Source organism: Microtus pennsylvanicus, chromosome 1 (assembly GCF_037038515.1).
Source record: "Microtus pennsylvanicus isolate mMicPen1 chromosome 1, mMicPen1.hap1, whole genome shotgun sequence".
Taxonomy (NCBI): Eukaryota; Metazoa; Chordata; class Mammalia; order Rodentia; family Cricetidae; genus Microtus; species Microtus pennsylvanicus.
In genome coordinates, this window is record NC_134579.1 from 76,207,338 (window position 1) to 76,221,616 (window position 14,279).

Below are 14,279 nucleotides of genomic sequence, written 5' to 3' on the forward strand. Positions count from 1 at the left end.
CGAGGAGGCGGGTCTCTGTGAGTTCAGGTTCAGCCTGGTCTACAATGTAAGGTGTTCCAGGTTAGCCAGAACTATATAGTAAGATCCTGTCTCAAAAACCAACAAGAAACAAGCTTTCAGATTAGGGAAATTCATTGCATGCTGATAGTGGGTCCAGCAGGCACCACCCACCTATGTGACCAATGCCAGTCTCACTTGCCAAGGAGGGACAGAGACTCATGCACCCCCAGCACCACAAGGCTGGCAGTCACCACACTGGGGTTCCTCCCAAACCCAGGGCCTCAGTCTTATCCTGAACCTGGGGGCATTCTATCAAGCCCTTGAAAAGTACCGAGATCATGAGAAACACAGACCAGGGAACCAATCCCAGGGCCCCTGTGTAGCTGCTAGCATTTGCTTCCTGTCTGTGACCTTGGACATTGATGTCAACAGAGCTCAGCTGGAAGGGAAGCACAGAAAGGATGATGGGCAGCGGGCTTTGCCTGAATCCCAACCTTAGCAGCACACTCCAGAGGGACTGCGGGTCTAAAAGAAGCAACAGTGAGCTCTGGAGATAAGCCAAGGATGTTCATGTCTTAGCGCGGTCTCCTCCATAAGACCCAGGCGCCCGACCACATAGGGACAGTCTGGCCAACGTGACTCCATTACCATGAAGTCACCCCTAAGAGAGTATAAACATATGTCACCCTGTTGCAGAGATAATCTTTGATAGAAGAATGATGCTATCTAAAATATAAAAAGGACTTTACATATCAATAAAAAGATGCAATCAGTTCAGTAGAAAAATTGGCAGAAACCAGTGGTATATCCCAAACTGGCCTCATACTCATAGCAATCCTGCCCAGTTTCCTGAGCATTGGGACCACAGGTGTGTATTAAATACCTGGCAGTCTTTTGCTTTGTTTTCCTAACCTAAAGTTAGGAAAAACTCATAAAACCATTCTGCCCTTTTTTAAGACACACAGCAAGCCAGCCTAGCAGCCCTGGGCTGCTGCTGCCTGCACAGCGGGTGGTGCTGAGGTGCTGTACTTGACTGGGCAGTGGTTACTCAGGTGCTAAAGGGTCTGCGTGCTCCTGCACTAGCCTGGAAAGAAGTGGCTTCATAATGAAGAAGGTAAAGAAATGCTAGCTGGTGCAGCTCTTGTGGTCCAGGTGCAAGTAGGGCTGGGGTCCTTCAGCCCTGCTAGATATGAAAGCACACAACCCCTTCCAGGGCCTCTCGGAGAAACCTGGACCCAAACACAGCTGAGGCCAGGCAGCCTTGGTGGGCCGTGGCCTCCAGTGCAGTGCAAATGCACCTGGGCATTCCATACCTGCAGCCCCCACTACAGGCCTCCTGACCCTCAGTGGGGACTGTAGCACCATCACCTGGCTGGGAGGTAGGGTGTTTATATACGTGCCAGTCCCAGGCTACCCTTCATGCCTTGTAAGACACCTGCTTGGTCCTAGCCCTATGACCAAGGCCACCCAAGTGTCTGGGCCCTGGGCGAGCAGGGACTCCTTAGGGCTGAACTTTCAGCTCTTTTGAGCCTGGGTTCTGCTTTATTCATCCCTGTCCCTTTAGCACATGGTACGGTTACCTCTGCCCACTTCTAAGTCACAGCCCAGGGCCTTTCTATCAGCTGCCTTCTGGCTGGTGTCAGCTACCTCAGATGATACCTCCAGAGAACCCCAGGGAAGAAGATGGTCCCGCCTGAGAGAAGTCAGAGCTGTCTACTCCCCAAAGGCTGGAGCAGCCCCACACTCTCTGTAAACTACAGCCAAGCTGGCAGGATGCCCCTGACACCTTTGGTTCATTGCGATTCTGCTCTAGCTAAAGACAGTCACAGGGGCCTGTCAAAAGAGTTCCCAGCAGAGGTCCCCTGCTGCTCCCTTGTGCTGCTGTGACCCACCTGAGGAGCTGGTGCCCCTGGGGCAGTGTCTTCAACCAGGTCACACCCTGGCCCCCGTGGCCATTCAGGGTGGCCACTGTCCTTCTGGTCTGCAGGCTCCAGATGTGCACCAGGCCACTCTGAGACCTGTTGGAGACAGGCAAGGCAGGGACAGGGGCAGCAGTCAGTAGACATCTTGAACTGCTCCAGACCAACATCACACACAGCCAGTGGAAGGCGATACATCAGCTGGAGGAGACTTGACTCCGAACTGCAGGTCAGCAGAGGTGGCCAGAGGGCCTGGGGTTGGGGTACTTTGTCAGAACTCAGTGGTGTGAGACAGAGGCAAAACTCTCTGCTCCTCCAAGGAGTTCCAGAGTGGACAGTGTTGGGCTGGAGAGATGGCTCAGAGATTAAGAGCATTGCCTGCTCGTCCAAAGATCCTGAGTTCAATTCCCAGCAGCCACATGGTGGCTCACAACCATCTGTAATGGGGTCTGGTACCCTCTTCTGGCCTTCAGGCATACACAGACAGAATATTATATACATAATAAAAATAAATATTTAAAAAATTCTACAGAGTGGACAGTGTTTCAGGCAAGCACAGAGCCTTCTGCCAGCACCTTAGGTAAGCACCATGCTCTGGGAAATCCAGTGCTGGACATCACCGTGGGCTTGGGGTAGGACCGCTGTTACTCACCCCGAGAAAAGGAGTGGGCTCCCCAGAGCTTGGGATGGTGGGCCGAAATGCAGCGTGTTCACAGGTGACTGTGTGCCTCGGAGGACAAACGTGGGACCAGGCGGTGGTGGGGACAGGGCTGCCATGTGGTAGATGCAGTCCTGGGGTGCAAGGGAGAACATGCGAGTGACGGAGAGCTCTCTATTTCTTCAGAAGGCAGCTGGAAAGGGGCATCTAGAAAGCTGTTGGCTCCGTACTCAACTTCTGCCCCTTCTGGGAAAAGGATGCTGCTGTTCTCCATCATGCAGGCAGGCTCTGTGGCTGAGGAACAGCCAGCTCTGGGCATGGACCACACCGCTGCCAGAAGTGCAGCCTGTTGGGGGCTGCAGACCCCTGGCCCCTTAACTTTCTTTGCCTGCCTCAGACCCTTTGCCTGCTGGAGTAAACTGAGCAAAACAACTTGTTTACCTGTGCCTGTAGCTGCTCCGAGCATGAGACCCCGACAGCAGGGGAGTGGGTTCTGGTGAGGCCTGCAGCTGAAGGATCCCGAGAGCTGGGCATGTCTATCAGTTAAGGATCCCTATATAAGCTTCCCTGGAGCACAATAAACTTGGCACTCTTGTATCAAGGATGACTCGTGTCCCTGTATGTCTCCCTGTGTGTGTTTTTATGTTTCCAGCTTAGTTCCCGGCTCGCGTACCATCCCGTAGTGCAGGCGCTACAGCAGCCCATCCTTGCCTCAACTGCCAACCTGTCATAGTTCCTGCTCGGCACCTCCAGCCCTCCCCATCCCCGAACCCCCATCTTATCTATCAGCTCTGGTATCACAAAGGTCCAAGCCTGCCCCTCCTTGGCAATCACATCCTGGGAGCCCAACATGGAGGTCTTGCTGCCTCTACAGTAGAGCATTTGCCTACCAAGCTCAAGGCTCTGGACTCCACTTCTGGCACCACAGAAAAGGAGCCTTCGCTTGGCCAAACTTGACTCAGGCTCCTGGACCTTCTTGTAGGCCCCCGTGAACACTTCTAGCAAAAACTCAGTCAGTTTAATGTCACCCATACCCATCATCTGCGTGCTGGTCCGACGTCAGCCTGGATCCCCAGACTCCTGCCATGTCCTCCCCCCATGTTGTGGAATATATCTGTGCTGTGTGAAGATGTGTTGCTGTGATTGGTGTAATAAAGAGCTGAATGGCCAATAGCTAGGCAGAAGGCATAGGAGGGACTTCTGGGGACAGAGAGGACTCTGGGAATAAGAAAGGTGGAGACTCCAGGAGACGTAACAGTCACAAGCCACAGGGCAGAACACAGATGAATATAAATGAGTTAATTTAAGACCTAGTTAGGAACAAGCCTAAGCTATAGGCTGAGCTTTCATAAATAGTAAGTTTCTGTCATTATTTGGGAACTGGCAGGACAGAAAAACACTTCCACCTGACCCCTGCTATAAACCCTGACTTGTTACACTTTTCAGAGTTAGGCCTAATCTCCTTTTCCCACGAGAGCCCACGTGGTAAAGACTGACCCTGCATACTCACAGGCACACATCCTGACACCCACAGGACTGAGTCTACCAGCAGGCCTCACTGCTGTGCCTCCCCTGGGCGCCCTCCACTCTGGAGCCCCTTTTCTTTCCTCCCTAAAGCAGAGTAATGACATACCTGGAGGATGAATACCATTCCTGCCCCAGTGCCAGCCCTGTGCCCAGCGCCAGCACCTGCTCAGCAGACATGTGCTTACAAATGAAGAGCTGCGCGGGGTTCTGAGAGAGCTACAAGCAGCCCGACTGGATCCTGGCCCCAACTACTGAAACTTAATTATTTCTGTTCATTTGTTTTTGAGACAGGGTTTCTCTGTGTAGCCCTGGCTGTCCTGGAACTTTATAGACTAGGCTGGCCTCGAACTCAAGAGATCCATCTGCTCAGAGTGCTAAGATTAAAGGGGTGCGCCACCATTACCAGGCCAGAACTTCTAATTATAACCACTCTGCGAATGGCATACTCTTTAATTTTGAGAAACTGAGGCAGGAAATGATTGGGTGAGCTGCCCCAGATTCCTGGGACTGGACCTGAAATGCTCTCGAGGCATGTGCCACCAAGTGGCAGAGCAGCCAGGAAGGGTACATGTGAAAGGGCAGGACAAAGTCATCTGTCACACCCACAGAGCTGCTGTCTCAGCAGACCACGCCTCAAAGCACAGGACTTGTATTCAAGACCTGCTAGGGTCTACCTTGCAAAGAAGAAATTTCCCCCTGGACCACACATTCAGCCTTGTCTGTAGTCTACCTCCTCACAGTACCCCAGTACCTCAGCTGGCCGCTCTTCAGAGGCAGGGGTGGCCCCAAGGCCACAAGCTGGGATGAAGGTAGAGGAGAAAAGGTCAGAGGCAGACAGCAGGGGGCTGCAGGTTGTTTGTCTTTCCACTGGGCAGAGGCACAACCTACTCTACTTACCTGCAGCCTGCACAGCAGGGAAAGGCAGGTCTGCCCAACTTGGGTGGTAGCTGCAGCCATCCAAAGAACGTGGAAAGGAAAAGAACGGTGCAAAAGAGCTGGGCAGGATTCTTCCAGAATGGAGACTGGGCTTTAAGGCTGGCGTGGAATGTAGGAAGAGGAACTACAGGCTGAGGCCACACACAGCGACAAGCAGTAGAGGCCAGGGGGGCAAAGGCTTCTGTAGCAGGCAGCCTCCCCAGTACAACCCTATCAAGCCCATCTCCGCCAGCATGCCCCAGTGCCATGCCTCCACACTATCCTACGCCCTCCCTTTTCCTCTGTTACAGGAAAGGGAGGTATGGGCTCTGATTCATACCACAGTGGAAGACATACAGCAGCCAGAGCCAGGCTCCCAGGAGACCACCAGGCCCTATATGGAGGGTAGAGAAGGATGGGGGAAGGCCAGGGAGGTCTGTACCTATGCCGGACACATATCTTGTCCTACTGACCTGATGCAGGTCCTACCAGGTCAAGCCTTTTCTAGGCTAACTCTATGCTTGGACCCTGACTCCTTCAAGACCTTTCAAAGAAAACAAGGTTACCATGCAGGTACAAACTGCCAAGTCCCCTCTTTTCTGTTTTTTTGGTCTTTTTTGGTGGGGGGAACAGGGAAGGAGCTTTAGCTATATAAAACTTATCATTTGCTAAACGCTAACTCTTCACAATGTCTACAGAGAAGACACGACCTACACTGTTCACAGACACACGCCCCTGAAAAGATCACACATGCTAGGACTGCCTCGAGCAGGTAGTCCAAACAACAGGTTCAGAGGGCAGCGGTGGGCCCTCCAAAGCCCAGCTGTGTTCTCGCCAGATACAGGTCCACAGGCCCGAGCTCCCCCACTGCCGAGAACTTAGTCTCTTACAGCTCATTCACCCAGCAGGGAAACTCAAAGGCCAGGATAGGGGCATCCTGCCACCTGCGTTCAAGCAATGAGCTCTGGCAGGCCACCCCCTGTGGGAGGCTACTTCTGTAGGCACACGAGTGCAATCCAGATACCACACACGGTAGCCATGTTATACACACAGATGCTCACACTTATACATGCATACACACACACACACACACACACACACAGATGCAGCCCCTTCAGATGTATTCCACACACAAGGGCATACAGACCCTCAGGTACACACCAGAACACATGTGTACACTTGTGTTCACATGCACACTCATGCACATACATGTGTAAGAGTTCTCACACACACGACCCTGGGCATTGCCAGCCGAAGCTCGGCCCACACTTGCCGCCTGCCTGCGGCATGGTGGGAGTTTCCAGAGCCTCCCAGCAGAAGGCTCATTGTGAGGTGATGAAATCAAGGGCTCCTCTATTGTCTCCCCAGAAATGCAAGGAACAAACCCGTCACGTCACGCTGTTACAACAGCCGAAAAGTTCAGGCCAAAATGATGCATCAACAATTAAGGGCTCCATCATTTCAGGCAATTAAAATAAATGCTTTATTTGAAAACTAATTAATTCTGCCTACATATTTTTCCTATGACAATATCTTATGATTACTTGATTTATGACACCTAATTATTCTTTATTAATCTAATTGAGAATAATTGTATAATCCTATCTCTCCTGGCCCCTGGCCCCTGGCCACCCTGGGTGGAGGCCGCAGACCTTGTGCATGGCCCATGCAGTGCTGCTGCGTGGTGCGAGGTTCTACTTCTTGTCTCTTGCTCCACGAGTGGGAGAGCAAACGACCAGAAGACAATGGAGTGCACACTTTGGTTCTGCCTGCTCTTCAAGATGTCAAAGAGAGACAGATTATTTAAAAAATTTCCAGGAGAGACAACCTTTCCTATAAATGCCACAAGTGCCGAAGGCCCTTGGCCCACGCACTATAAATAACAGCACCTCCCTGGGCAAATCATAGCAGCCTTTGTCTAGAGGCCTCGGGGTCATCCTCGCGGAGAGGTTCCCTCTCTGTGACTCTCCTGTGCTGCTAATTTCATGTCAATCTTACACAAGCTAGAGCCATCCATGAAGACGGAACCTCATCCATCAGACTGGCCTGCAGACAGGTATGTGGGGGGCATTTTCTTCATTAATGGTTGATGTAGGAAGGTCCACTTCACTGGTGTGATACCATGCTTGTGCAGGTGTCCTGGGTTGCATAAAAAAAAAAGCAAGCTGAGCAAGCCATGGAAGATAAGCCAGTAAGCAGTGTTCCTCCATGGTCTCTTGAGTTCCTGCCCCGAATTCCCTCAATGACAGTCTGCAAGCAGACAACTAGGCCAGACAAACTATTTGCTCCCCAGATGTTTTTGGTCCTGGTGTTTTACCACAGCAACAGAAAGCAAACTGGGGTGGAGTGGATATATCCCAAATCAGATCTGAAAAAAGATCCAATCTGGTAAAAGGTTGCTGGGAAGTAGGTTTCCATGGTACTCTTTTGTGGTTACTAGTCACAGAAGGAAATATGCCTTTACCATGGAGACATCTAGCTGTCACCACCTTCCCCAAATGATAGAAGTCTATGCCACTAATGATAAACAATAGGCATTGCTTATCTCCTGATGAGATACGATAAGGTGTCCTGGCGCCATCTGCATGAACCCATGCTGAAAATTTTCAGACATGAACCTGGCCACGGAAACAGACACATCCAGACACGGGACACTACACGAGAAATTTAGCTTAGGCTTGTGAAAATGGACAAGCTCAAGAGAAACTACAGACTTAAAGCGATATCAAAACCAGCTGGGCAGCTCTCAGGAGGAAGAGGCAGGCAGGTCTCTGAATCCAATGCCAGCCTGGTCTACAAAGTGAGTTCCAGGACAGCCATGGCTACACAGAGAAACCCTGGAGGGAGGGAGGAAGGGAGGGAGACTTTGTACACAAACTCTGCCCATTCCCACTCTCTTTTTCCCACTGCTCCTCTGAGGCAGCCAGGCTGTTTGTTTTGTTTTTTTTGGTTTTGTGCTTCTCTCTCTCTTCCTCCCTCCCTCCCTCAATCCCTCTCCTTTTCTCTCTCCTCTTCTGCTGCTCCTGTCCCCGGAGGTCGGTCTCCCTCCTTTTTCCATTCCCTCTCTCCAAATAAAAACCTTCTTTGTGAGCACAGTCTTTCTCACAACTCAGATACTAGATATTAAATTAGATACTGGATCAAAACAGAGGATTAGGCTGGCCCATGATGGCACATACCTTTAATCCCATCATGTAGGAGGCAGAAGCAGGTAGGTCTCTATGAATTTGAGGATAGCCTAGTCTAGTCAAAGTTCCAGGCTAGACAGATAGGGCTATTGAGATACTTTGTCTCAAAAATGGTGGGCAGGAGGCTAGGATCAGCAGGACAGCTTAGTGGATAAAGGCACTTCTGACAACCTGAGTTGAGCCCCAGAACCCACATGGAATAAGAAGAAAACTCTACAAGTTATTCTCCCACCCTCCCATATCAGGCATACGCATACATATAATAAATAAATAAAATCAAAGGGAGAGCCATGAAGGATATTTGGGGGACAGCTGATTTTGGAGATATATGAGAAACTCTATGTATAGACAATAGATCATATGGCATTATTATTATTTCTGTTGTGTATTTGTATTAGGTTTAATCTTTTTATGTTTAGAGATGTTTTGCCTGCATGTATGTCTGTGCACCATACGCATGTCTGTTACCTGCAGAAGTCAGAGGAGGGTGTTAAATTCCTGGAACTGGAGTTATGGAAGGCTCTCAGCCACCACGTGGGTACTGGGAATTGAACATAGTTCTCTGCAACAAAAAGTGATCTTAAACCACTGCGCCATCTTTCCAGGTGTTAGTTTTTTTGTTTGGTCGGTATTTGTTGTTGTTGTTGTTTGTTTTTTGCTTTTTTTTCCCCCCAAGACAGGGTTTCCTGTAGATTTGGAGCCTATCCTGGAGCTCATTCTGTAGAGCAGCTCAGAGATCCACCTGCCTCTGTCTCCTTAATGCTGGGATTAAAGGCGTGCGCCATCACTGCCCAGCCATTTTGTTGTTGGTCTTGTTTGTGTTTTGTTTTGTTTTTTAATTTGGTGACAAACCAGGAAACAACTGCGAACATCATGACGGATCAACAGAAAGTCAACATAAAACCGGAAAGACAAAATACTGAAACAAAGCATCAGGAGTTGGACAGTGGTGGCGAACACCTTTAATCCTAGCACTCAGGAGGCAGAGACAGGGGGATCTCTGTGAGTTAGAGGCCAGCCTGGTCTACAGGAGCTTGGACTGTTACACAGAGAAACCTTGTCCAGACAAAGACAAAAACAAAATCAATCAAACAAAAAAGCATCAGAAAAGCAGAAACACTGGGGCAATAAAGTTCAAGAAATAAGTGAAAGGGGAAGAGATGAGAGGGAAAAAAGCACTTAAGAAATGACTGAAAGTTTGGGAAAGACGAGCATTCAAAGAGGACAAAGTAAACTCAAGTCATTGCTGAATACATCATGATTATATTCTGAAAAGTGGCAGAACACAGCAAGGGAGCCAGGGCAGCTGATCTGATGGGGTTTCTCTCTCAAGGACATATGTATTAAAGCTCAGTCGCCACATAGCTCAGGAACCTTTGTATGGTGGCACCTACTTACAACAATTCACTGTCGAGGGAGCTCTGCCCTCAGGAGGGAATACTAGCCTCCAGGACTTGAGTGTGAACGGAAGGAGACAATCAGGTCCCTGAGCTGCTCTCTGGATCCCTGTCTGTGATGGACTCATTACCTCCTGCATACACATACACTATGATGCCATCTCCTCTGGCCCTTTACCAGAGGCTGCCACTGGGGCTGCCCACTGAGGGACTTTCATTCCTCCAAACTGTGTGCTAAGTAGCCCTTTGTTCTAGGGTAGCATCCCGCAAGCACTCCACTTAGTTCTTAGTAACAGAGAACAAGCATCCTTGCACTTCTATTTACTGTAGCATGAATCCATGAGAGTCTGGTAAAGGTTCTATTAGAAATGGGTTAAGTTTTATGTGGAGTTAGCCAATAAGAAGCCTGAGCCATCGGCCAAACAATTATAAGTAATATTAAGCCTCCGAATTATTATTTTATAAGTGGCTGCGGGGACCGGTAGGCAGGAGAGAAACCGGTCCAGCAGGACCAGGCGGGACAGAGAAAAGTCTCCAGCTACAACTTACAAACCTTTTACACCTGAGAAAATTTTGCACAGCCTTGGGTCTATAAATACAAACAATGGATTTACTGATAGTAAGTTATAAATTTATTCTGAAACAATTTTTGGATATACATACACTTATTAAAGATAAAATGCAAGATTATAAGCTCATGAGATGAATGCACTTATTTTTATATAAAAAGTTAAATCCTGTCTGAACATTTAATACTGCAAGATATAAGAAATCTTTAACGTTTTCAGGGCTGAAAGAGAACTTGATTTTATTACTGTTGATTGTGAGAAAATGAATTTCCATTAATATATAACAAAATGGCACAATAATGTTTGGGTTTATTTCAAAAATTGTTGGAGCTGGTCGGTGGTGACTCATGCCTTTAATCCCAGGACTGGGGAGGCAAAGGCTGATGGATCTCTGAGTTCAAGGCCAGCCTGGTCTACAGAGTGAGTTCCATGATAGCCAGGGCTACACAGAGAAACCCTGACTCGAAAACAAAATAAAACAAAAAAATTGTTGGAAATTCTATCCTCCAATAACCAAGCTAACTTTTATTAAACAAATTTGATCTAGCTCAAATCAGTAACTCAAACAATAGTTTTAAAAGTTAAGGAAATACAATCCAAATATAATACACTAATTCGATTCCTACTTGATTGGGAATAATGATAGCAAAAAATTAAGAATTTTTCTTTTCTCCAATTAAACATTTATCATGGCTGTAAGCCGTACGTGCAGTCTGAACGCTGCATCTGATGAGCCTTGCTGTCCGAGACGGCCCTTCCTGGCTCTGGGCGGGAGGATGGAACGCTCAGCACAAGTGTGTCTGGATGTTCAGAACCAAAGCTGAGTGAACTGCGCTGTGCCACTGGGGTGAGAGCCGCCATAAACACTCAGGTTCATGTGCATTTCGTTGTCAGTTAATTCCGGGATGTTAGGCTCAGAAACCTTTTGCTATTGCTATTACTTGTGACCTATAGACACTAAAGTACTGAAATTAAAACAAAACAAAAATACTAAACATAGAGATGTCCTCAGATGAGGACAAACAAAGAGGGTTTCTTGTTAGCAGCTGAGCACTGGCAGAACTGCTAAAGGAAACTACTCCTGGACAAAGGCAACGTGTGCCCTCAGGAAGGCAGAAGAGGACCGACAACCATGTGGGAGGTCTAAAAGCTCCTCCCCCCTTCAAGAGCAGGAGTGGCCTCATTTGTATGTGTATGGGTATTTTGTCTCCATGTGAATGGCTCGTTTGTATGGGTATGGGTGTTTTGCCTCCATGTGTGATTGTGTGCATGCCTGGTGTCCACAGATGTCAGAAGAAGGTGTCAGATTCTCAGGAACTGGAGTTACAGGTGGCCAAGTTGTCATGTGGGTGCTAGGAACCAAACCCAGGTCCTGAAACAGCCAGTGCTTTTAACCAATGAACCATCTCTCCATTAATAACCTTTACAACTGTAACATTAGCCAGGTGTGGTGGCACATGCCCTTAATCCCAGCACTTAGGAGGCAGAAGCAGGACTGAGTTCATGAGTTACAGGTCAGCCTGGTCTACACAGTGAGTTCCAGGACAACTAGGGCTATGTAGGGAGACCCTGTCTCAAAAACAAACAAAGTAACACTGGGGCTGGGCTATGGTTCAACAATTTAGAGCACCAGCTTCTTTTCCAGTGGCCCCAGGGTCCAGTTCCCAGCACCTACACGGGGACTCTCAAGCAGCCATAACTCTAGTTCAAGAGGATCTGATGTCCTCTTCTGGCTTTTGTGAACACGGCATGTATGTGGTGCACAGATAGACATTCAGGCAAAATACCATACAGACAAAATAAAATTTAAAAAAGAAAAATAAAAACTTTAACATTGTCAGGCTGAGAAGATGGCTCACTGGGTAAAAGCTCTTGCAACAGAAGAGTTCAGACTTCCAGCACCCATGTAAAAATCTGGCCCGGTCATTCTGTCTGAAACCCGACAACCCTGAGCACTGCAAGACTGTGGACAGGGAGCTTCAAGTCAGACCCACGCAGTGTCCAGGAGCCGTCTAACAAGGAAAAGGCTGCACAGAGGCTGGGGTCCTGAAGGCGCATGCAGAGGGACAGCCAGAATCCCGGACAGCATCATTAGCCCAATCATCCAAAGCAGGGCTGGGAGGAGTACCCACCCGATCTCCCATCACAGAGCAGCCATCAGCAGGGGGCAGGCGGCTAGGAGCTGGGAAAGGAATGGATAGACTCCAGAACTCAGCAGTCAGACAAGTGAGTTTCCATACCCTGTACCTCTACATCCCACATCTATTCTTCATTTAATGTCCAATGTTAAGTTAGCAGGTCAACTTGGCCCCACTGTTCTTGTCCTATTTCACTATTTTTTCCCCTCAACCCTCTCTTTTTTCTTTTTCTGTCTCACAAAGAACACAGAAGGGACTGGTTTGCAGGGTCTCTATGGCTTAGCCTCCTGACACGGGGCAGTTCTCTGTTACCTGAAAGTGTCTTTACCTCTTTATTTCCAGTTCTGTGTAGCTAAAACACCTACACCTTTCCTACAGTTTCTTCCAGGTACAATTCCCCTTTACACCCTCAGCCAAGCAGCACTCGCCATGACTACTACTACTACTTCTTCCTCCTCCTCCTCCTCCTCCTCCTCCTCCTCCTCCTCCTCCTCCTCCTCCTCCTCCTCCTCCTCCTCCTTCTTTTTTAGATGGGAAAAGATCTCTCTTCATAATCCTGGTTGTCCTGGAATACATTATGTAGACCAGGCCGCCTTTAACTGCCTCTGCCTTTGGAATTCTGGGTTAAAGATATGTGCCACCATACCTAGCTTTTCTTCTTTCCTGTTCCACTCATACATGTGTGATAACTAATATAGTAGTATACATACACGGAAAGAGTGTCGCTTTACTCCTTAAAGTGGCTGGAGAATAAGGTGTGAATGCTTTATAGAGGGTCTATTTTCAATCATTGTTTGTTTTAAGAATTTATTTTTATTTTGTGTTTTGTCTTGCATGTATCTCTGTGTGAGGTTGTCAGATCCCCTGGAACTGGAGTTGCAGTTATGAGCTGCCATGTGGGGGCTGGGAACTGAACCTGGGTCCTCCAGAAGAGCATACAGTGCTCTTAACTGCTGAGCCATCTCTCCAGCCCATTGTTCTTGTTTTATCAAGACAGAGTTTCTCTGTGTAGTCCTGGCTGTCCTGGAATTTGTGCTATAGGCCATGCTCGTCTCAAACTCACAGATTTCCGCCTACCTCTGCCTCCCAAGTGCTGGGATTAAAGATGTATGCTACCACACCCGGCTGTTTACATAGAGGTTCTACCCTTGGACACTGACTGTTGTCTTCTTTCCACTGTTCCCAGCAGTTTGTCAACTCTGAGCCCCTGAGTTTCCTAAGAGTGTGATTTACAGAAAAACCAAGCTGAAATGTGGAAAATGAAAACTTCAGTAAGTCAAATAAAAGCTCAGTAAAAGGCCTCACCAATGTCAGGACGTGAAGACAAGGAGGAGAACTGAGCCATTCAGGACAAAAGCTAATAAAGATGTGTAACCTTAACACATGGGACACCATTAAAAGACAAAACCTATGAATAGGCCGGGTGGTGGTGGCGCACACCTTTAATCCCAGCACTCGGGAGGCAGAGGCAGGCGGATCTCTGTGAGTTCGAGACCAGCCTGGTCTACAAGAGCTAGTTTCAGGACAGGCTCCAAAACCACAGAGAAACCCTGTCTCGAAAAACCAAAAAAAAAAAAAAAAAAAAAAACGAAAAACAAAAACAAAAAAAACCCTATGAATAATGAGCCATGAAGAAGAAGAGCACTGCTCTAAAAGCAATAAAGAAAATATTATCAATACAATCACAGCAGAAAATCATCCATCCAGGGAAGAGACCTGTATGCATACTGAAATCTCCTACATCATGTTATAGTTAAAACAGTAAAGATACAGAACAAAGAAAGTGCATTAAAGCTGCAAGGGAGAAGGGCCACGCCAATATAAACTTCAGAGTGACAGCTGACTTTCCCACAAAAACTTAACACCAAAAAGACTTGTAATGATGTAGCTCAAATTCTAAAAGACCACAGCTGTCAATCCAGACTACATCTAGTAAAACTGTCTATCACAATGGAAAGAAAAATAAAA

The 14,279-nt window shown here is 48.0% G+C and overlaps 1 protein-coding gene across 3 annotated transcripts in view; it reads right to left on the minus strand.

Moving 5' to 3' along the window:
• Gnb1l (G protein subunit beta 1 like) overlaps positions 1-14,279 on the minus strand; it is an 81,958-nt gene that overhangs the window by 26,148 nt on the left and 41,531 nt on the right. For all 3 annotated transcript variants that reach the window (XM_075969492.1, XM_075969512.1, XM_075969503.1), the window contains 2 exons: positions 2,572-2,711; positions 1,893-2,018 (listed from right to left, as the gene is read on the minus strand). In XM_075969492.1, the coding sequence (XP_075825607.1) occupies positions 1,893-2,018; positions 2,572-2,696 (251 nt within the window). In that variant the 5' untranslated portion in view covers positions 2,697-2,711. The remainder of the gene's footprint in view (positions 1-1,892; positions 2,019-2,571; positions 2,712-14,279) is intronic.